This window comes from Varroa destructor, unplaced genomic scaffold, assembly GCF_002443255.2.
Source record: "Varroa destructor unplaced genomic scaffold, Vdes_3.0 BEIS01000004.1, whole genome shotgun sequence".
Lineage (NCBI taxonomy): Eukaryota > Metazoa > Arthropoda > Arachnida > Mesostigmata > Varroidae > Varroa > Varroa destructor.
In genome coordinates, this window is record NW_019211457.1 from 18020278 (window position 1) to 18044132 (window position 23855).

A 23855-nucleotide genomic window follows, 5' to 3' on the forward strand; every position below is an offset into this window, starting at 1 on the left:
TCACGTTATCTCACTGATCTGTTAATACGCCACTTCCAACGGGGAGCTACTGTCATTTAGGCGGTGTGCGCGCGCAAAAAGACATAGGTATGCTTTGCTACAGAGCGAACGATAATGGTATGGCTTCTCATGGCAAGTAAAGGCTTCTAATAAAAGTTTTACGTTTATACGACCATTTGAGTCTTCTGCTATATTAGTAACCGATTTAAAGAGGGGAATATTAGGCGAAAAATATATCGGGTTTTCTTGTGTTTGGGTTTTAATAGCATCAGATACCTCAGGGACAGCAATAACAGGACAGCATACGTGATCCCAGCAATGGTGCAGTGGTAACGTGTTCGTCTATCAGGCCGCGGGTCACAGAAGTGGTCTAGGTTTCGAATCAGAAGTAGACATATTTCGTATTGCACTGAAAGCTGCTAGCTTTTTGAAAGAATGCTTAGCAGTAATACCGCACCTCAAACTCAAAACACTGATTTGGGGTAGAATATATGGAATTGTGCTTAGAAGCGGCAGACGGGAGATACAAACCGAAAATCCGGTAACTTCTACCGGTTGACTAAATACCGCATGTCGACTGATACAAGTTTCAAGTTTTGCGTCTACTCCAATAAAAAGAAACTTTGTAAGCGATCTGATATTCTGATCATGGTGATAATATTACCGTGATCGTAAGCTAACACACGACTGCGCCTTCAAAACCAGATTCTGCGTACATGCATTGTTTTCACTACTTCTACAGTAAACTAATGAAGTCTAATCCGTTGAAGTTGGTTAGGGTCGTACATTAAGAAAGCACCATTAGCTCGCAACGCAGGACGCGGAAGGGTTTCAACCACTACAGTTACCAATGTGAGACGTTGCCAGTTATCTCCGGTGGCAAATCTTTCTTTCTCCGCATCTAGCGGTTCAGCCATTTTGATTTACGGGTCCATATATCATTTGAGATAAACCTCGCCAACAAATGAAGGGGAGCTTCTGATTTAAAATCGGAATTGGAAACACGTGCTTTTCGCGCACCAGCTCCTGCCTTTTAAATTCGGACAAAGCAATCTTCCAGAAAAGGCACCTTTATTTGTAAAATCAAAGCGCAGCTTAATTTGATTGCCTACGTCATTCTGTAACAATGATATATATCCCACTAATGGTTCTTGTCAAATATTGAACTCTTCGTAATTACCTTTCTAACTACGTCACTGCAAAACCTGAACAAGCGATTTTCGGTATATTCACCTGAAGACTATACGGGGCAGATCGCATAGCTCCTACATATCTTTTCAAGCGCTTCGCTAGGGTAACCAGAAGCATGCTGCAATACTGTTTCAAATTGTTGGCAACAACGATTACAACAAATGACTAACGGGAAAGTAAAGATGTTACTATACCGCTTCACAGGTTTATTGCAGCAACTCCAGAGAAGCCCAGAAGACTCACCTCAACTAGATTTCTAATGGAGGCAACCTTTCTTAGTGTTACACCTTTCGATTTCGAAGACGTATTCACACAGGGAACCATTTCAACTCACTAAATTAAAAAATCAGATCTGGTTTGAATTTTCCCCTTTTCATTGAAGAAGTAGAAAGAATAAGCGCGATCACGATAAGGAGCGGATGCATCGTAGAGCTGTTTTTTTTTGGTATCTTTTTTTATATAATCATTGCATCAATTTGAACAACCATATTGTTATAACTGTACCTGCCAATGAAGGCTTGACTGTTACTTTTTTTGCTAATTTATACTTTATATAAGAAAGCCTTCGTTATCGTCTATTTTAGGACGTATTCAGGTGATTTTATTTCCTACTCTACGAACGGTTCCATCTCAAATAACTTTTACCCATCTAAGAATTCGAAATCGAGTTTACAAACGAACCTATTGCTAATATATGTCACCATGTGTATTAGTGTGGAAAAATGTTTTTATTTTAAATATCGAGGTCACTATATATATTTTTTAAACATATAAAGGTTTCAAGGTCCACCCTTACCGAACTGAAACACCGACTAGACCTAATGAAATCAACACATTACCTAAGAAAACGTCATTTTCTCTGGCTCGAAGCTTTACGTTATTCAGAAGAAAAAAAATCACAGCCATACGTATATCTGATGACTGAATTTCGTACAATTACACTAAAACTGACGTTGATTTACTTATTGTCGTATTCACAGGAAACGCAGAGAATCAATTTTCGTATAGAACACAGCTTGTCTGGTCAGGTATGGAACTCGACAGATCACCCCAACCGATTGACTCGGCAAACACCGCCCACTCCTTCTCACCAATCCGTAATACTTTTAAATGAAGATCCGGGTTGGAAAAGTTACGCGGAATGAAAAAGGAACTGAGAATCAGTGAGTAGCGGTCTCGGCGGGAATGAGTCTAATCGCCGGGCCGAGTTATGCTAGGCCTCACACTTAACCCCTATGGAATGGATTCCGTTCTGGTGGTGCTCCGTCGACGTAGACGAAAAGACCTAAATTCCGTTAAAGATATATCAACATAAAACATATTTCTTAGGCTAAAAATAAAGAATTTTTGCACCGACCAGCTGGCAACAGCGGTCAAAGTAACATGGGGTTGAACCACCATATAGGCCAACCGCGAAAACTGTGGCTTGTATATGGGCAACCACGGCTTCATTATGACGAAATCTAATCTAAATACATACGATAAGTATTCGTTATGGCTAAAGGCGAACGGGCGGTAGAAAATTTCTGTCAAAAAAAATAAAGATTACACTATCCATCAAATCGACATCCATGGCTTCATACGTAGGTCTGATGGCCCATCCGGTACTTATCAGACGCCCCGATCAAAACGGGACCGACAAGGTGACCGCCGAGGAATAAAGAATGGAAGACTGACACAAAACTTAATGTTGCTACAAGGAGCACCGATTTAATAATGTATTAATAATGTACGATTATTATTACGCATCAAATACGTTGTTGTCAACGTGAGGCGGAGACCCTATAACTTGGCCGTACAGTCGTGGAAATCGTGTTAACAAATTTTGGCATAACGCTGTTATCGGTGTAGTTGTCACGGCTATAGCTGTAGATTCTGAACATTGATGCTAGAGCTTTTGCCATTATTGTGTTTGTACTTGGTATCTTGTTGTTGAATAATGTTGGTTATTTTATGTGATTTGAATTGTCGCGGGCCCTCCTCTTCTCTCTCTGTGATATCCGCTAAAATCAAAATCCTCCCGCAGAGCGTTCCGGCGCTGCAAAAGCATTTTCACTTCGTTTTTTTTTTTCTAGTTCCTGTGGAATCGCTAATGCCGCATCGAAAACGATGGCAGCAGCGGTAAAAGCGGCCTAAGATGAAGAATAGATGATCACACGGTTCGATGTGGTCGAACAGCTGATGCGAGCTGAGCGGCGGATAACGATGTCAACGCTAGGCAAAAAACAAGACAGCGCCCAACTGGCTGCAGAATTCGCTTCTGAGGAATTTCTTTCTTTGTCTCTCTGATTGTTTTTGATTTTTTCTTCGTTTTTCATGCGTTCTTCAAGAGCTCAAGAAATAGCAAACTGCTAAAGGGACTATTTGAATGATTCCTTTGGCAGAATTTGAAACACGCCCCTTTACGCCACAGTATCCGTCCATAAATACATGGCTATTTGTACATGTATGGATGGTTAAATATACGTATCCATTGTTATGTGACGAGGAGGGAAACATTCCTTCAGTAAATAGAGGCCATTCAAAATGTTTTTTTACAGTTGTGTCTAAATAAGAAGCTTCTGTGTGGATGCACCAGTGAAACAACTGCTGCCCTGTTAGATCACGGCCTGCAACATGTTTTCGTGAATGTATTTGATTATTCGTCTTGCGGCCTTATTGGGGGCTTTATGCCGCCTTGTTTATACATATAATGGATTCTTTACACGCCCAGTTTGAAATAAAGATGATCCTAGTCAGGCCTAACGCTTGAGACATTAGAATGTACTAAAGTGAAGTACGTATAATTTATTATTATAATTCCGATCAACCTGATATTACAATTCAAACCAAGATAGCAACATATAGAAATCTGACTTAGTCAACTGATCTCGAGCTAGAAGCACTGCACGCATTGTATTTCTAGAGAAAAGGCCTAAGGCGATTTTTCTCGTTGGCCTATGTAATTTCAGTGGGAAGAGAAACCTTACGTAATTATAAATAGCAATTAGTTTTATATAAGTAGATTCTTATAACACTTATGACTAACGCTTCACCTCAACAAGACGCCAATCAAACCCACAGATGAATATGCGAAAGTGCAATCATATGATATACAAATTACTTATTAGATGCGATCGAATAGTTGGTCAGCAAAGTTTCAGGCCTGTCTTCCAAGGTTTTCTTCGAATAAATACAACCTTCATTAGACCTAGCCAGTGCACAGAAGCAAAAGCTTTTACTCAACTTAATCTTGGTAATTAGCAGCCGAACAATACTGTACAATGCTCTTCACGTATAATGCTTTTTGTCGATTAAAGGCTCCATCGTATTGGCCGCAAATATTTCACACGGAAGGTATATTGTGTACTGTTGATGGTATACTGGACTCGCTAGAACGGATGAACAATAGTTAGAGGCTACTCGTTGCGCGATAGGTCTCTCGTTTAGCTCTTTGAAGATTTATTTTTTTCTAGCTTCAGTCGTTACTTTTTGGAGACTAACAAAACGCACTTATGCTGCCATAATAAAATTAAAAAAATTACCATGTATAAAAACCACTTTTAGACTTATCTAGGTCTATTTTTAGTTAGATTATTGTTTGCTATAATTGTTTGTCTACAATGAGGAATGATTTAAACTTTTTCTAGATTTTAATTCTTGTATCATATCATACGATACAATCAAAATCTATGCCTTTAGAAGTCAGCTTAATTTTTATCTAGCTCATTCAGAGGTTTCAATTACCACTTTGGCATTTTTGAGAGCCTTCGATAACATTCACTTGAACTATTTAAACACTACAGTGCGTCTGAAGTTGAGCAGTAAGTAGGACATCCACGTTGTAGATCTCAATTCGAAAATGATTCTGCAAAACAATGGATGGCCTCTGAATTCTGACAATGGCTATATTTTATTGGACACTTTCAAAACAACTAGTAAAAAACACTTCACAATGATTGATGCACTGCGTTCAGTTCAGTGATACACATAGTATTTTTGTTAGGTAGCTATATATACATATCTATCTATCTGTTTTTTTTGAGCGTAGGTTTAAAGCAGAATCTGAACAGCATGGCGTTCCTCAATGACGTATTTCAACAGTACGGAGGGTCTCTATGGTCCCCATGGTAGTTTAGTGGGTAACGTAGCGGCATGCAAATCTTAGCACAGTCTAGGTTCAAATCCGGGCATAGACATTTGCTTTCCTCGTGGGAACTAACCATCGGATGGAATGCCTAACGACGATACCAGACTGTAAAACTCAGAACACAAAAAAAAAAGATGTTTCTATAGCCATCCATATAAATTTAAGACAGATTCAGAAGTTCGCAAAACAAATACACGTCTATTACAAGCCAACAGGAGCAGTAGATTGTATGTAACGAAAATACACAGAAGCGATTACTGCATTTCAATGTTATTATAAACATCATCATTATTGTTATTATTATTAACAGTAACAGGCAAAGCATTCGCGCCTGTATTCAGAACGAACATTGGCAGTTGTCGATAGCGCAAAAACCCATGAAAACATATCGATAAAGCTTCAACAGTTTACCAGAATGAATTTAATATTTAAGATGCCCTATTTTTATAATATCTTTTGCTTCTCGACTCCAGATGTTCTTTCCTTTGCTGTACCGTGAAGATACGTATAACTCTACGAGGATTCATCTAGTTTTTCTAGAACAGGGCTGGGCGTTTGTTGCAGACTTTTACATGTCACACACTCGCTCCTAAGCTCCTTCGCTGAAAAAATCGAAACGTTTCGGTCACGTTCTAGGTAACATGCAGCTGTACTTTTACCTCTCAAATGGCGTTTGTCATGTGAAAAATCAAAAATTGTAGGTCATTCAAAACAAATCTGTTATGACAGATCTTAACGAATTTGTCATTGGGAGAACCCGACATGGCCTCTGAACCGGAACGATTGCTCTTGGTGCTAGTAATCTCGCTAGTCCTTTTCCGCTACCTGCGCCTGCACCTGTTCAACAAAACTAAAAACTCTTCATGACCAAATCAGAGATTAGACCACGTGCTCAATGTTGTCAGACAATAGACATTTGAAGATGCGTTACTTCGAATCCACTATAGTCGAATCTAAAAAAATGACCTAAGAACCAACTTCTAAGGATGTTACCCTTATGTTGTCCAATGATGACAGTCTCGAATGACGCATTGGGACAAAGGGGCAAGAACCAGGCAAAAACTATATCCAACGGATTTTTTTTGTGATATCGAGCGACTGAGTTGCCAAACAGACCTTTTGTTTACGAAGAATACCTTACTCGAGCCCAATTGAGCTAAACGGATATTATATATTGTGCACAAGTCTAATGTCCGTCAATAGGGAAACACCAGCCTGAAAACAGGGAAGCTTTAGAAATGCATTTAAAACCATAGCCAGTCCATTCATGTGAACGAAAAATGTCTTCCTTCTCGTAAAACGTTTTTGCAGATTGTGTTTCTGCAAAAACTTTCTGCCAGTTATTGTTGAAATGTCGTCGCCGAGCTCCATTTTGTGCAATCCTGTGTATTCGCTAAAAAAAATTAAGCACTCGTTGAAGGTAGCATATGAATCTATATAGATTTTAGCAGCATGGAATGAATACAGAGGCAAACGTTCGTAGGGCGGCATACTCCGGCTCGAACCACACAACGCTAAAGACACACGTTGTTACTGCGGTGACACAGATTGCTGATACAAAAAAAAACACTGACATATATAATAAATATGTCACGTAAAGCATCAATGAAGGAAGAACTCAAGAAGATCAGATCGAAAAGTGATGATTGGTGATAATGAACAGTGAAGATCCTCCGACCGCTTGTTCTGACACTGCCCACTCACACTTCTTTCAGTCCTTTCATTAAATATTTGTCGACTTTGCAAACGTGGCACTGAACGCAGACACAAAAAAATAAATTTTTTTTTAATTTGCAGGACGCCGATTTTGAAATAATAAGCTGAAAAGAATCTCAACTCGCGAACCGTGGTCTATTTCCCTTTGTAGGTGGCGTATTGTAAAATAGGCATGCTCTGGCGTCGTTGTTGTAACCGGGGTCATATCGGCACTTTACCTTCCCTAGCGACTTTTACTAATAGTCTAAAACAATCTTTCGCTTCATACCTTGATTTATGAACGGAGGAGACGGCCCCTTGACTATCGGCTGCATCGGACCGCTGAGTTCGGCATCGGTATATCCTTGAATATCAGTCCACTCTATAGTCCATAAAAGCACTTGTTGCAAAGAAAATCTTAAACGGCAAACATATTGGAATAATACAAGGACACCGTCGTCAGTAAGTTGATATTTACTCTGGCGTAAGGCAGCTTCTTCTGTATAGGCACTGAATGCACTGAATAATAATCCTGAAACTATCAATCCAAAGCCAACACCACAATATCATTCCACCGTATTGAACGCATAAAAATGACCATGCCCGTTTTACCGTCTACGCCCGCCGGATTCGAACACCGATGACCGGTCAGAACACACTCAAAACGTACTTTTGTTTCTATAAGAAGAAGAAATATTCACAACTGCACCGCGTGAGATGAGAAGTTCTGAACATATACTTCATCAGCAGTTGCTATTCCACCATTAATGTAATTCCACTCAAGAAGATGCAGAGAGAAGCTTCGATTTTGAACCCATTATCCTGGATTCACAAAACTCAGAGATTCGCGCAGACCCCTCGACGACGCTAGTCATGCTTTAAATGTGCACCTTGTCCTTCGTAAAGTGAAGAACGAAGCCCAGGAAGTATGGACAAACAGTGACTGATATCAGCAATGAGAAAAACCCTTTTCCTCTTCCTTTGCTAAACTATACCTTTTATGGGTAACAGTAACGACCCGAAGACTGACTTTATTAACTGCGAGCACTGTTTATTTACGACTCACTTCAACCATCGTTTTCATTTGGCTTTTACCGGGTTACGCCAATTTCGTTGGCGGGCCACATGCGTCTATTGGCACGTCGCGCGCTGTCTGTATCCAGACGAAGGTCGGAGTCCCGTCGTCGGTTCAAACAGCTGATCTGCCTGCTTGACTTTGCTTGGCTGAGCGTTCTGCGATAACACGAAGGGCTTTCCGCTGACGAAGTAGGGAAAGGAGGCGCAATGCCTTCACTTTCCTTTTGGAACGAAACCAGCCAATGCCAGCGTTGCCATAGCTACTGGTGGTATTCTTTAACCGCGGTCCACGGTGGCCATCATCATTGGACACCATTATTGACTGAATTGCGAGTTTCTTATTAGGCCGCGCGCTGGATCAAATGATTCATGCTCACGTCTCTGGCGACTCATCGGCGAGATCTGAGAGAAACAAGGCCTCATCATCATTTACTAACTAAGCGTTCATTGCAAAGCGCTGACTCCGCGAAGACTGAGCAAGTAGAACAGGCTGAAGTGGCAGCTGTAATTGTATCACTTGTAAGCGTTGACGCTATGGCGTACTTGACAAAATCGGGCAGACGCGCAATGACGACAATGTAAGCTCCCCTTGCCCCATGTGACGGCTATGATTATAATGTTGTTCGCGCACGAGACAACACGATAGCAGAAGGTATCGTCTGTGCATTGCGGATAGGTGATTCGTCGCAGTAGATACGTAGATCGATAGTATATATTGTCGGCGAACGCCGCTCTCGGTGTGGGAACAGAAGCAGCTGCACCACCGAGCTGAGTCTAAACTACTGGTGTTATCGACTTAATAACAACAACAACATGTGATTTGTTTTTCTTACAAGAATTCCACTTCCTTTCATCCAAATCTTGCTTTCGATCGTCGGCGAACGGCCATTAAGCTGTTCAATATACTACGGAAGGCGATCGCGTCGGTAAGAATGTTATATCAAAGCTTAAGGATCGCCTTTCTTATATAAAGATGGAACACATTATCTGAGAGCTATATCAACGCCTATTGGGAAGCGTTTGCATTAATATACCGACACACCCATTAGACATGCTTTAATTTCATTATCTGAATGAATCTAGCATTATATGATCCTCAGCCCACACGCTACTCTCTGAGCCCGTGAGCTTCTCACAAGTTTAATGAGTTTATATAGAAAATCTTTCCTTATGCATTTTTGATGTTAAAGTTATCCATCCTATGTGAAGAAACTATCACCTATTTTTAGGTATAGCATTAAACACGTGCACCTAAACACATTTATGAAACGGCGTGCCAACGACACAAGCAGATATTAACCTTAATGACGACACCTTATCTGGCTTTATTTGCTATTCTTTCTTCATATTTGCTTTTCCCAACCCTTATTAGTCGGTAACAATTTTTGCCAACGCTGACACTTGAACCAGTTTGGCAACATGCCTTTTGGGTATGGTCATCGCATTCAAACGGATGCGTATTGGCCATGCTGTCCCGGACATTGAGAGGCTGTCCTACAATACAAGACAGAGGCGTCCTGCTCGGATTATAAAACCCGTCTGTATATTGAAAGGATAAAAGAGAATTTTGAAATAAAATATACGAAACGTTTACATACCCATACGCGTGCTTACTGTGTAAAGCATTATTCCAGGACTGGTTGGATGATAGAGGCTGTCCTGAAATGAGTATTTAATCGGTTTTATTATGATCAGTGGAAAAACACTGCTTTACAGAGAATCGTTGGTATAGGCATAGTAGCGTAGTAATAAACACATATCTAAGATGAGCCTTAAGCACAACTGTCGAATAATTAGTGGTTAATCGAAGGAAAGCAGTGGTTGACGGCCCCTATAATCATGGGTAAATTAAGTTTTTACCGACGAAAGAACCAATTAGCTTTTTATTTGCATAGAAGATTTAATGTAACAACATTCCATCTTATTTGCTTATCAAAAGAACCATAGGTTTCAACCAAACGTTAACTAAAGGAAGCTATGGTTAACTAAAGAAGTTTATAAATAAAAACGTAGTTTCAATTTATACGCACCCTTGCGGATCCAATTTATGTCCTAATATACCATATTTCTATTACAGACCCCCCCCATCGAAGTATTTCTCCAGTTCCTATCTTAGTTGAAATTCTTGCCTTTTGCATAATCATCAGTGAGTGTTAGCTTGGGTTTAGATTTCCGATACTCAAGGATCAGACGAATCACGTCGCTCTTATTCAGAGATGCCATTTTGTCGGCGGGCTCACAAACTAGCATAGAATTTACAATAAAGAATGAAACGAATGGCCGCTATCCCACGTTACAATTACGCACTCACGCGAACGCCCTATTATGAATTAGATCACAAGAGAGTCTTGCCTCAAGCTCAAAAGCAACCATATCCCAACTATTCAAGCGACAAGGACATCGCTTTATTCAACAGGGCTGGGCAGTGGTCAAGCTGTAACCTTCAACACTTGACTAACTAATTCGTTATCTGAAAGATTCTACTTCGCGAAAAGTCGGCATAAGCCGGAAGAATTCGCACATTTGGGTGAATAGGCCTGGGCAGTGGAGCTAGGTATTTGCCCATGTCCACATTCTAAACATGTGTAAATATTTTTTACATTTGTTTAGCGTGTTATTTACCTAAAGACAGGTTAAAATCTCTTGAAGCTTAAACTCTTTGGTTGTTTGCTAGCAGTTCTCTATAGCTTATTCTTCCGACACGACCATTGGATTCGTTCTGGTAAACAAGATAAGACTTAAATTTCGAAGTTAGTTGTGTCTAGTAAATCTTGAAATGCGCCAGCAATTTGGTTTTCCTCATAGCCTACCGTGACGCAAACTACGGCTTATCGTAACGCTTATCTTGCCGAATATTTTTATCTACTACATCGTTCGCTTTGTTTATACCGGTTGATACATGCCTAAATGTATAACCTCCCAACCGTTGTTTTCACCTGTGTATTCACTGCATGTCCTGCCAACCTCTACCAACGGCTCTCTGTAGACGGTATACAAAACTCATTGTAGTTTGCCACCACTGCCTTACCGTCAATAATCTTCTTCGCATGAACGAAAAAAATAGAAGAGATGAATAAGAACACTAGCAGTACGTCCTCGTTTCACCCAAAAGGGAGGAGCGGGACTGGAAGTATACGAGCAGCGTGGGCGACACCATGTCAACCAAGTAAATGGCCGCAACGAAGAGCTGATACAGGCAAACATTCGTGACGATGATAGCGATGGTTACGACTTGTGTTGCACCCTACCATACACAATACAATGAAAGCGTGAAATCATCTTCATTTGAATCTTCCCGCCAAAATAGCGCCCGACACTTGGATCGTCGTTCGCTCTCGACGAAAAAGTTCCAGTAACAGGAACAATAACAGCAACGACATCCGGAACCGTTGTGTCCGTGGCGCTGGATGACCGATTGGTCGACCAGGCCGACAGGCTGCCGGCTGATTTGCCGGACACTTTGGTTCTTCGTTTCGGCCAAACGCATGAGTACATGTTTCGTAGTACTATATCGGAGTTTCGTGCTCATATCGGCAGCAAGACGCGATCCACATTTGCCTCTGCCGCGACCGTCGTGTCTGCGCCATGTAACTAGTATGGTCTGCCTCTGCAATCTCTATTCAGAGATCAGGCAAGAGTGAAACGAGCCGCTGTTGCTTGACAAGATCAGCAGAGTTTTGTTGGTCCTTGGCGAACAGATAGACACCCAGATACCAGACTGAAAGCAGCGGAATCCAACGAGGCAAAAGCTTTTGCCACTGATCGGTTAAACGTACGGTGTTGCAGTCTGAAGAAGTGCTTAATAGCTCGGAGAAGTTATGCATTAAATGACGGCACGATGGCCACTGCCCGCACATGGCGTACGTAATGTCAACTTGGACGTATAAGGAAACAACAGCAAATAACGAAACCCTAAATGGGATGTTACTTCATCTCAATAATAACTCAAGAGAATAACAAGACGATTAAGACGATATGTGTGCATCCATCCGAGAAATGTTGCAAGATCCAAATCTGTAGGGTTAACCGTGGAGACCACTGAATTGACATGCTTACAGCATAATTCAAATACTAATAAATTGGATCGGCATTAAGCATCGTATGCAGATTTGTTACATTATATTTGCATGCTATTTCTAGAATTTATCGAAGACTTAAATTTATTATTATATTAATTCAACTGAACTAAAGCTACGTCCGTGGCAAGCTTCGCTTGTCATAGTTCTTCAAAATTTACGACGCAAAGTCTACAAGATTTTTATTTCATGCAGGTTCATATAGATTGTCAACCGTGCGCTTTGGATATGGTTCGGACGCAAGTTTTAAGATATCTTTACACTAGAGAGGCCTATTTCTTCCAACCTCGACTAACCAGATCAATCAGACTTCTATAGAAAGAAAGTTAAGTGTCAGGACAAAAAAAACCGCCTAATTGTCGAAACGTTATCGTCATCGGGATCATCACCATCATTAACATCACTTTTACTAAGGTTACAATGACCCTTTCGTGCGGTCTTCGTGCAGAACACTCGTCGCAGTTAGCGAGCCAATAAAGCAAGTGGCTTTCGTCAGCCCAGCTGAGTGACCAGTACCTAGTAGGTGGGCCAATGGACGAATTTAAAACGCGCGACCACCGATAAAATGGAGACACAGGATCTGCCATTGTATAATAGTGATGGCTGACTAAACCGTCTCCGATCCACTCCGGAGGCGTCGCATCACACAACCACAGTGGAGGCGGCCTCTTGTGTCTTGGCGCTTACTTCATCGTCGTTTGCGTCACTAGCTTCGCCGACGCCGTGTTGCAAAGAGCATCACGAACAAATAAACGGCTAGGGTTGTTGGGCGATGGCACTGCAATGTTCGAGTGAAGGCGGAGTTCTGTTGGAGGGACTACGCAGCCAAAATATGATCCAAAGCTAATATGAAGAGACGAAGAAAGTCAACGGCGAAAGAAAGAACGAATAAATGAATGGTAGCTGCTATGGCCGCCTGCTTGGCTGATTGATCAGCTAGCAAGCGGCATATTTTGCCACCGTTCGAGGTTTACGTTGAAACAAAATTTCATGGCTGTATTCAATGAACGGACAACGAATGTCAACGGACAGGAAAACTAGGATCCGATGGTGCCGGAATGATGCCATTGCCGATAGTGATGGAACCGTTGCCTGAACAGTTAAAGGAAAATGTGCTGAAGTTTAACTTCGAAGCAATGAAAGAAAGAAAGAAAATAAGTAACTATTTGAAAGGATTTTCTTGTCAACAAAAAAGTGTGTATAGTAGGTGTAGTCAAGCCGGATCACGATAGCGCGCTATAGAGTTAAATTATAATCAACCAGTATAACTACTTCTAGAGGCTCGTAGACATACGGGACCGTTAGTGTCCGAGAGCTATTGACTAAGTCTAGCCTGAGGTAGGGAAAGTAAATGAACGCTTTATTATGTTGCTTCGATGAATGGTCGGGGCCTGGCTTCCATGATGGAACTCGTCGTCGTCGTCGTCGTCGTCAAAGAGGAAACGATACAGGATCTCATTTTTTCCCCTAGGGTTTGCCGATTCCTGCAGTACTGCTATTGAAAAGGAGAATAGCAAAGAACCGTATTCTTTCTCGCTATGCTTGGTAAAAAATGTCATGGGCAAAATATCTGAATAGGATAGAAAGCAGGCGCAGTGGAAAGTGCACGTAACTGCATAATTCATCCGAAAGATATACTTAGTAAAGGTATGAAGAAATGCTTGTTACATGAGACTAATACTCATTGAAGTGCTTTTATCATTTTCCTTGCGCAAAGCTTCTATAGCGAGTGTTTGCTGATATTCAAAAGTAGTTTATAATTATAATATAATAATATTAGAATTTTATATTTTAGCTGTGTAGGGTAAGAACAAAGAGCGTCAATGACTGCCAACAGGACATACATGAGTGATACTTTGCTACGCAAATGATCAAAACCAACTGTAGAAGTAGTCATTTGATAGGGTAGCCAACGGTCGGAAGACCGCAAAGGGAAGAAGATCAATTATAGACAGAATCCTGATCTAGGAAAGGAAACGACATGGATTCGTCTAGGTTAGATTCGTAAAAAATCATACACTGTGACAGTATTTATTCGGATTACTTTATTAGCAGGTATGTAATAATCATAAATAATACGCTCATCAGACTTTGAGTACGTTAGTTATTGCTAAACAGATCCTCGGGCTTTATTCCACGCTTCCTTGGCTGTCACTATATTACTACTTCATATATCTTAAACTATAGCTTTGGTACACACTAAAGCTAATGGTCCGATGGCAATTATCTTGTCTTATCTATTATGTTATTTGCTTGCAGTTGCTCCATTAGCTTCCGTGATGGCACAGTGGATAACATGTTTGCCTTTAAACCTAGAAAAACAGGCTGGTGTGGGTCCGTGTCCGAGCATAAACACGCTTTCTTGCATGCTGAAAGCCACCTGTCCAACGTAATGCTTAACGGCTTAAGCAACGTACACAAGACCCGAAAAAGCAGTGACTCCATTGGGATCGTCCAGTAGTTCTGTTGTCCCAACGCAACTATTACATCAGCCGGCTGTAATAGTTACGAATTACCTGGTTTCCATTCTTTTAAAACCAGGTCGTTTTGGCTATGGTGTTCTGTTGCAAATTTCTGTTCCTAGCAATTCTACCCGCCTATTTAGTTAATCTATTATCTTACTTTAAGAATCCCGCTCTTCTGTTGCCTGAAATTCTCTCCTGCTTATTGGTGACGTAGTCTATTATAGGAATCCCGTTCTCCTTCCTTTGGAACGTCCCAACGGCCGCTTTGCTATCGTTAGCCTGATCTTCCTAATTGCTTCATTCTTTTATTGCAATGAATCCTATACCACATTGCCTATATCTGAAAAAGTTCCTGACTTCAACATTAGAATTGCCAGCATGGAACCAAGATAATTTTATTGCACCTTTATATATAAATACACTGTCGGCTATTAGCGCTACGTCCATTTGTCGTTAAAACCTTGCTTAACCAAAAGTTACTTACAGTCCAGGCGCTGGCTATTAAATTGCTAGCATCCTTTTATATCCTTGAAAGTAAGCTCGCGCGCTCTCGTTGAAACGTTTTAGTAAGCCGATACCCTGTTATGTCTATAGCTCTCCTAAAGTAAATGTTTTCAAACTTTCCAATATATACTTCACAAGTTCTCGAACGTTTTCACAAAAATCAAATGGCGAATTTGTGAGGAACTCCTTATTCCAGAACCTCCATAACCTCCCACATATTATGCCTATTTTATAGAGCCTAATCAAAATAAACAACCTTCCATTTTTAATCTTTTAGAAAAAATCAACGTGTCGCCTAGAAAAGGCCATCTGCTTAAGGTTGAATATCGGAAGTCTACCCTTTGAAAAAATCTTCAGCCTACCAATATCCCTTATATTATTACCAGCAATATTCAATAACCAATAATCCATAATAACGTTATTAAAGCGATGACTCCGTTCAGATGATTTTACGCGGGAGAAGCAATAAACAACGACATTTAGTAATATATGGTCACACCGATGGGTATAGTCGTCCAAGTAGTTATGCTAAGAGAGGAAGTACTCATGCAGGACCAGCGGTAGACAAAAGTGAAGATTTATTTAGCAGGTGCGAGTGCTGTTAAAAATTAAGGTCCAGAATATGAACATGGCGACAAATATCTGGGAATGAGGCTCGACGTTCGTAAATAGTATTTATTCATTAACCCCTCAACACACATAACATCTAAAAAATTCACACTTTCAATTGAAGATTCACCAAAACTCGCAGCAATAATGGAAACTCGTAGAATTCGTAATACGGTTTCTTTGGAGTTTCCATTATTGCTGCTACTACTGCTACTACGTCCATATTCATCACAGACCGTCTCCCAGCAAACAACGATCCTTACTGCCATTTAGTCAGGCGTTCCGACGCCTACATAATCGTCCTGGTTGCTTATTAATTTATTACGAAAATTCTACTCTCTCAATTATTACTATGATTATTATATAATGATAGTGATGAGAGCGACAAAAGCAGGCAGCGCATCCCGTCAAGCGGAACTGCTGCTGTCGTCATCATTGCTCGAACCGGAATTTCTAAAATACACATCCTGACCATCTATCGACAACAGCTCTGCGTAATAATATTATTAAGATTTATATCGTCGATGAACTGCTGATGATATAGAGAACTACGCGTTCCGCTCCTTATGAGCAGGGGATCATACATCGCTGTGAATCGTTTAGGCATTGTTTTCAGACAACAACCGTGACAATGATAACAACAGATACTAGTGAACAATCGTTGAAACAGAATTATCATTGTTCTAGCCAGCAACGCCGCTCTGACTGAACCCGCTTATTGAACCCCGCTGCTGTATAGACATATATACACATAGTGTATGTATAACATATATTAGGAGAACTACGCTACAAAAGGTAATAATAACATGAGTAGACAGGGCCGAATGGCTTTGCCATTGTTACAATAAACTTGAATAATATGGGATGAGAAAACCTTCCTCCAATGACACAATTGACGACTTCCGACTACCGTCTATTCCGATGTGATATATATATATATAATTTGCGTATCTTTGCATAACATTAAAATGATCCAAGTGTTTACGAACTCGTGGTAGTATTTGGCCAAAAATGCGAAGGTATAATGGAAGACACTTTCTGGGACTTCTGCGTGGCCATAATATATGTTATGTTTATTGTTGGGGAACTGTTTGTTGGTCATAGATGACAGTTCACATATTATGCTATAGACACGTCTAGTCTGTTTGTGCGGCGTGGTTAAATTCAGGCGTAAACTACTCGTTGCCATTGTAGTGATTCATTAACGGTGATGAATCACTGATTATTACAAAAGTTTACCGAGTGCTCAGTTTGTAACGTCATAGCAGCGGCTCAAAGGGTTCAGTCAGCACATGCTTGGCCTCTGTTGTTTATAAACTCGACGATGTATGTGTTTAGTGCGCTCGGCCTTGACATGCCGACTTTGAGTGAAAAGCCTGAGGCAAAAATAAATAAATAAACATTGGGTTTGTAATATAGTAATGGCTGGCCGCTGTTTTTTTACCCGGTAATATGGTTCTGACCTCAGAAACAACAATCGCACGCCTCTACTGTAGGACCATATATATGTACACCTATGAATGTGCTTTTTCCAATTCAGGGATAAACGCAGTATTTTATGATTACTATCAGAAGGAGTCCCGAACATAATAACTGTAATATTATCTGAATACCCTTCATTTATACTACTAGTCCGAATGAATGGTATTTATTAGGTCGAGGTATACATCGAATGCAAATGCTATGTTCGAAACTAAGTTAAAAGCTATTTAGTTAATAAGTGATGCATAAATCGTGATTCCTGTTGGGCCAATCATGTTCCTATTTAATGTTCTAATTTGTTCAAGTGTACTTATCTGAAAAGCCCATATTCTTTGTCTAATGTTAGAATGGCATAACCGCGATGCAATGGCACGTTTAGAAATGGCTGTCAATAAAGAAAAGTGCACTAGAATTTTTCTAAACACTTACAAAGCTTTTTAGGACCAGCAATTATTAATTTCATCATAATAATAATTATCATCATGATAATTATTAGCAGGAGCCTCAATATATTAGCTAGTAAGTTAATTTAATAAAAATTTACTAAAATTAAATTTTATTTATTTTGACACAGATTTATCTGGACTTGGAGGACCTTTGTTATAGGCTTCCGGATTATGACACCGCTTATACTAGTTAGATACCGCACTTACACTACCTCGGTTTCGTTTTACTTTGAAATTACCGCCATGTTTCTAATCGCGCATGCGCAATAACCCAGCGTAGAAAAAATCCTCTCTGTTATCTGTATGGGCAGATTTGGACTCTCACTTCCAGCCGAGCACCCCATCAGACACTCTTGAAATTTAACGAAGAGATGGGTCTATTAAGTGCATCGACATTTTAGTCATTGCCTTGAAACATTTTAAAATCAACACACCTTTCCGCCGAGTGCATAATATCCGATATCCAGGTATCTGTTCAAAATAGACCTTCCGAACTTGTAACTAGTTCTGACACACGTTCTATATACAGTTCGGACCACTTGGCTACTGTAGAAAATTTTTCAACTCATATGTGATTTCACGATCCACGTCGCCGAGTAACTTCTACACGCACTGAACATCGAGTCCGAGGGGGCAGAAAACTTGAGGCGAGTTTAATGCACGTGGTTTGTCGAAAGCTCGGTCGTGTTCGCAATTAAGCACGCATACAAAATCAGACCTGAGCAGAAAAAACATTCAAACACATACATTAATTTACAATCTCTACATCGTTTGTTATTCATAACGTTATCCTTTTTTCTCACCGATTCGTTATTCAACTCTTAATAGAGCTTCATGAGCAAACAATATTCACTGTGAACTAGACAGCATTTTATCCTGTTGTAGTAAAAATATGAGTCTGTATAGTAAAATTCGCAACTACATTTTAAACTGAAGAAGTTTTGCTGGTCACCTCACCCGTTCGATCTCTTTCCCCATCATCATTCTGCAGAATAGCGTTCATAGCGTGGAGACAGAAAGCGTTAAAAGCATCCACTTATTCACGGCGATGATGAGTGCGGTGGAAAACAATTGCAGAAGAAGCATGCCGGTGCCATCGATGAACTAAATTGACTAAAATATCTGGGCAGCGGATCACCGGAGGCAAAAGAAAGGTCAAGGTCAACTTAAGCGAGCTGCGAGCGAGGTCACTCTCACGTTTAGTCCTTATGCCAATAAGCGTATTCCAATGTACAATACGACTAAGTTTAACTAGTTGAGTTGCGAATAGGCTTAACAAAAGCAGCAGAGAATATTAACACACCGTGTGAGTCACGTGTGAGTGCTTGCCGTTTGTCGAACTAGACGACCAACAACAAAATGCGTTCGATCATTGGTCAACGTCCTACGTACAGCGTCTACAAAAAAAACCTAAATTAGCACATCGATGTTACATACACGGTGCCCTGATAGAACGAAAGCTGTTAGAGAATACTATTAGCTTAATTCGTTTGATAGGAGCAACGCAGTTTGCGGACATGAAACCTATAAGGGAATTCTATTGATCGTTAAATAGCTAAATGCTCAACCGATAGGATCGGTGTCATTAATTTACCTGTACTTACTGATAGCAATATAATATAAAGTTCGACGATATCCTCAAACAGTGAAGCTAATAATGTTTTGACCAGAATTTCCAATTAGACATGGCCGGTCCCGTAATTATTAAGATGTTCATGGTAAAACGATTATGGGCGATCAATTCTACTCGTCTAAAGCGCCGTATATAGTGAGAGTTAATAATAGCTCAAATCGTTGCTTTGTGGCCCCATTCCGGGTACTCTCAAGAAAAGTGCAGATCTTTACTTTCGCATAAGGTCATTGCTCTCAACACCGCCTTCATTTTCCTCACTAAGTATGACATCCTAGATTGGCCAACGACTAAAAAGACTATTCAAGTATGTCACATAGTTGAATAAGTTACTCAGCTAAATTATATCTTTTCATGTAGGATCTAATTTCCATATGCTATGCTAACAATGACATGCTCAGGGTTCGGACTGATTGAACTAACAGATTGGCACGGTTGATACAACAAGCATTTAGGCTTTCGTAAGGCCACAGATCTTAAAGAACAAATAATTTTCAAAGATCCAGTCAAATCAAATTCAATGCCTGTAAAAATCATTTTCTGTTGTGTTGTGCTTAATAGTCCCGAGGCGTAAGGCCTTACGATCGCTGGATGTTTGTTCAGTAAACTTAAGCATTTATATTGAAGCCATATTCAAAGAAACCTATTGATATGATCCGAGGTGTTCAAGCGAGGATTGAGAGCGTGAAGATGTCGGCGCTATTATGGAAAAATTATTTTTTTAAATCTTCCTGAAATTACTTGTTCATAAATGTACAGGTTTCGTATCACGATTGTTTAGCTCGACACGAAGTCATTTGAAGGTTTGATAGTGCCGAAAGATATTGCTTGTATTAGGAATATCAATAACCTAATACATTCAGTGGACAAAGAGAATGTTTACTATTGTTTATCTGCTACTAACGAATTGATAAATGTGCCCATCGTACTCTAGCAATTGATGATGTGAAATATTTTTGCGTCTGCCTCTATTTATGGTGTTTGCTTTTTATTAATTTGATTTATTTTTCCCTTTATTGCCAGAAAAAAATGCTTATCTATTCTATTTAGAAGGCGGATTAATAAAGAAACAAACAACACCTGACTCTTACAACAAACATCATAGTGTCCTATGGCAGGTACTACAGACATGACTACTTTATCTTACAGATATAGGATGATTTTACAGATCACAACTCCTTCATATCCTACAAAAAATCAACGAAGCTGTGCGTGTGATTCTGAGCGGCATCAATAGAGCAAAATATGATTAAACTTAAGCACGTCTTCTTAGAGAAGAAGTGTAGCTTCATAGCAATTCATGAAGACCTATCCTTCTGTGTTAAGATACGAAAACTGTCGAAATGGGCCAAGCGAGTCTGTGCATTCATCAACCCAAGTAACGCCAAAATAAAATTTTATCAGCTCGTGATCTTCAGTGTGTTTTACTGAACGAGTCATTATAATCAAGTGCTTCCGATTGAATAAAAAAAAGTAATATATGATAACATTGTTTAGCTTCGGTACTAGTTTAAAAAAAGTCACTAAGAAGTTCGTAAGCCTTGCTAAAAAAAAATATGCTAAATCATAATTTGGTCGTATTCGATTTGCTCGATTTAATTTTCTTCCTGACTGAAAATCTGCATGAAAAGCCTTTATCTATTTAAATACGCGCCGTTTTTTTAAGTCGCTACATTAACACAAGCTTCGCTCAGTACTGATTGAGGTTTCAACACACGCACGCACAAAAACATGCGTCTAAAAAAAAATATTTTTTTGATATTGCAGAGCTAAGATAAATTATATTCACCATTGTGTTACTCTATTATTATTGGATGGCCTTTGAGTACAAGCCACGCTACATAGACAAGACGGAGCTGCAACGGGCATTTGAATAAGGCCACACTACCGATCGTCACGACCCTCTACAAAAAACGATTCAAAATACGAAAAAAATAATCGAAAAACGTTTAGCAATCTTATACGTAATCTGGTGTTCATCTTTGGGTAACAATTAATTTGGGTGGGTGTCTGTCTTTTGAAGTTATCTTGTATCAAGACGCTTTTTTGGTAACTATTTTTGCCACAAGCTTTTTTTATTGAGCCCTTTCATAAAAATTAAATTCAGTCGTTGTCTTACACTAATGTACATAACGGACAAACATACTGTGTATAGGTAAAAAAAAGAAAGAAGGTCATCGTTTTCATAATTCGACTTTAGCTTTTCAAAAACAGTAGTCAGCAGATTCTTCCGACGGGTTCTGTTAAGCCATGGCCAAACGATTTTTTTATAAGAAGTCAGGCACTGAATTCGAACCAAAAAAGGATGTGTGATCTATTGGCCCAACTAGCAAATTACCAGTTGAAATGTATATGCATACTTTCTTTTGTAGATAAAAAAAAAACAGACGAGCACCGCCGATTGTCAGCAGTCTACCAGTGGATCTACGTACATTGATTTACCTACGCCTGTATGAAACAACGGTTAATGTCGTCTGACATTCTGATCGTAATCCCGGATCACATACTGAAATTGCCGCTATCACAATCAATTAATTATTACGACGACGACGACGACGACGACAAAAGCGGTAACATGCAGCATCAATGCACGTCATAGTTAATTACGAGTTTTCATTGTATTTATGAGGTCGTTAGAGAGGGTGACTTTGTTGTCTGTTGCTTTTGACATTACCACTTAACTTCGAATTGGGGCCGAACCAAGTGACGTGACAATAGATCTTATGCGACGCTGCTGCGTTCTAAAACAACAACATCGACGATGCATTCTGCAAAACCAGAATTACTTTAGGAATCTGACGATGAATGATGGTGCTGGTAGCGGCGTTACTTATACGAGTGGGTAGATTGCTGCTCGCGTTTTTCTTGCCGTCGCTGCTGTCATGAGCTATCGCGTGTCCGCTTTGATCGTCTGGACGAAGCCGTCGGCCACGAAACCGAATGGGTCCGAAATCATGTCGAGGTGAGTGCCAGCTTCAGTCTCTGAATCACTACTCATAGATATTGTGAACTAACCGTTGCATCGGCGCTGCCTTGCCACCGTAGCCGCCATCACGACTAGCGCGAATCAGTCGAAAATTTGAACGCCGCCGGCTATACGGGACCACCGTCGAACAAATCAATCTTCACGGCACGTTGGTCTGCCGCTGCTGTTGTACCGCGGCACTGGGTCACCACCGATCGCACTCAAAAGCATCGGTGTTCCTGCCAACATATTACCTCATCAATTCTTGCAGGCGAAAATATAACAACAAGGTAAGGCATCGTTAAACGTTGACTCGTTCCCAAATAAACGAAAACGCTCCGCATATGAACATATACACAGATTCGTTTTACGTCACGTAAACATTTGATACACATTTCGCGCGTACAAGCTCAGCAATCCAGCTGACGCCGGCCCGAGATGTGTCAGCGTCGCGAGTTTCGAGATCCTGGCAGATCTCTTCGGGTTTTTTTTATGGGCTAGAGTGAAAAAGGGGCGTAGCGGCTGTTCCGTCTAGATTGAAATATCATTGATGTATTTGTCTCATTGGGGAGTCAAATGATCGCGGACGATAGCGTGCACGCGCGCCGAGTAATTCATTCGTGCAAATGATCCCTTCAACATTGGTACAAAATTCGGGTGGAACACTATTTGATAGTTATTATTCAATAGTCTAGGGAGCTGGAATCGTTTTATGATATACTGGCCGTTCACGGCGAACGTTTGACATACAGACGAGCTTCACTCTGTATTAATGAATTTAGTAGTGAAAGCTTGCAGCGAAGATTGAGCCCTTTGAAAGCGTAAACTAATGTACGTGGGCACTGGATATACTTGCTAAATATGATACGAATTTACGACCAGCCTAAAGATAGTTAGCTAATAGCTTCGGTATTAAGATGAACAGAATATGAAAGCACGATGTTAAGCTGATCTTCCATGATGTAATCATGAGAGAAAAAGAGTAAGTTGTAAAAACAGCGTGCGTACTGCGTTTTTCTTTTCGAAGTAATGAAAGTTATTACGTAGATCTCAAATAACTGCTAGACGCTCGTGGCTTCAGTGTTGTACTCTCTTGTCTAATCAATAGATAACCTTGACGATTGTTCCTTAATTTAACACGTCGCTTTCGTATGTAACGACTGTTGTCACATTGATCAACTTGCTTATATCCTATTACAAGACATTGATAACGATACAAATCTTGAAGGCTTCAACACAAATGTGTTACACTCAAGACGAGAAGTAAATAAGAGGAAGATATGTACGTCGGCGGAAGGTGAAGAAGGACCGTGCGTCGTAATACGTATACACTTGACGTACTCTCATAATGAATAATTGGAATCAGCCATTTCGGGGTATTCGTTACAGATTTTAATACAAGTGATGTTTGTACGAAGTTCTTTTTTTATACAATGATTGCTTAGTAATCGTTTTTTTTGCTACTACAATCGTCATTTCTGCAAAGCTACTGTCGTCGCAATTCAATCAACGATATTTGTATGAGGGTCTTTCACTCTAATGTTCTTTTCGCACGAATGGAGTGCTGCATATCGAGGAACTGAAGT

General features: G+C 40.2%; 3 protein-coding genes across 8 annotated transcripts in view; 2 read left to right on the forward strand and 1 right to left on the reverse strand.

Annotated features, from left to right (window-relative positions):
• The window catches only part of LOC111250254 (uncharacterized), a 68731-nt gene extending 64001 nt beyond the window's left edge, over positions 1 to 4730 (forward strand). For 2 of the 3 annotated variants that reach the window (XM_086987911.1, XM_086987912.1), the window contains 2 exons: positions 2172 to 2354; positions 3267 to 4730. The gene's annotated coding sequence lies outside the window, so the exon portion shown is untranslated. The remainder of the gene's footprint in view (positions 1 to 2171; positions 2355 to 3266) is intronic. The other variant, XR_015326982.1, reaches the window with a different exon arrangement.
• sona (sol narae metalloprotease) overlaps positions 1 to 23855 on the reverse strand; it is a 247384-nt gene that overhangs the window by 222447 nt on the left and 1082 nt on the right. The window contains exons 2-6 of one of the 3 annotated variants that reach the window (XM_086987900.1): positions 18978 to 19071; positions 18597 to 18796; positions 18109 to 18392; positions 9691 to 9751; positions 7305 to 7432 (exon numbers count right to left, since the gene is read on the reverse strand). The gene's annotated coding sequence lies outside the window, so the exon portion shown is untranslated. The other 2 variants (XM_086987902.1, XM_086987901.1) reach the window with 2 other exon arrangements.
• Positions 21829 to 23855, forward strand: part of Tmx3 (Thioredoxin-related transmembrane protein 3) — a 43480-nt gene continuing 41453 nt past the window's right edge. The window contains exon 1 of one of the 2 annotated variants that reach the window (XM_086987905.1): positions 21829 to 22266. In XM_086987905.1, the coding sequence (XP_086844031.1) occupies positions 22245 to 22266 (22 nt within the window). In that variant the 5' untranslated portion in view covers positions 21829 to 22244. The remainder of the gene's footprint in view (positions 22267 to 23855) is intronic. The other variant, XM_086987906.1, reaches the window with a different exon arrangement.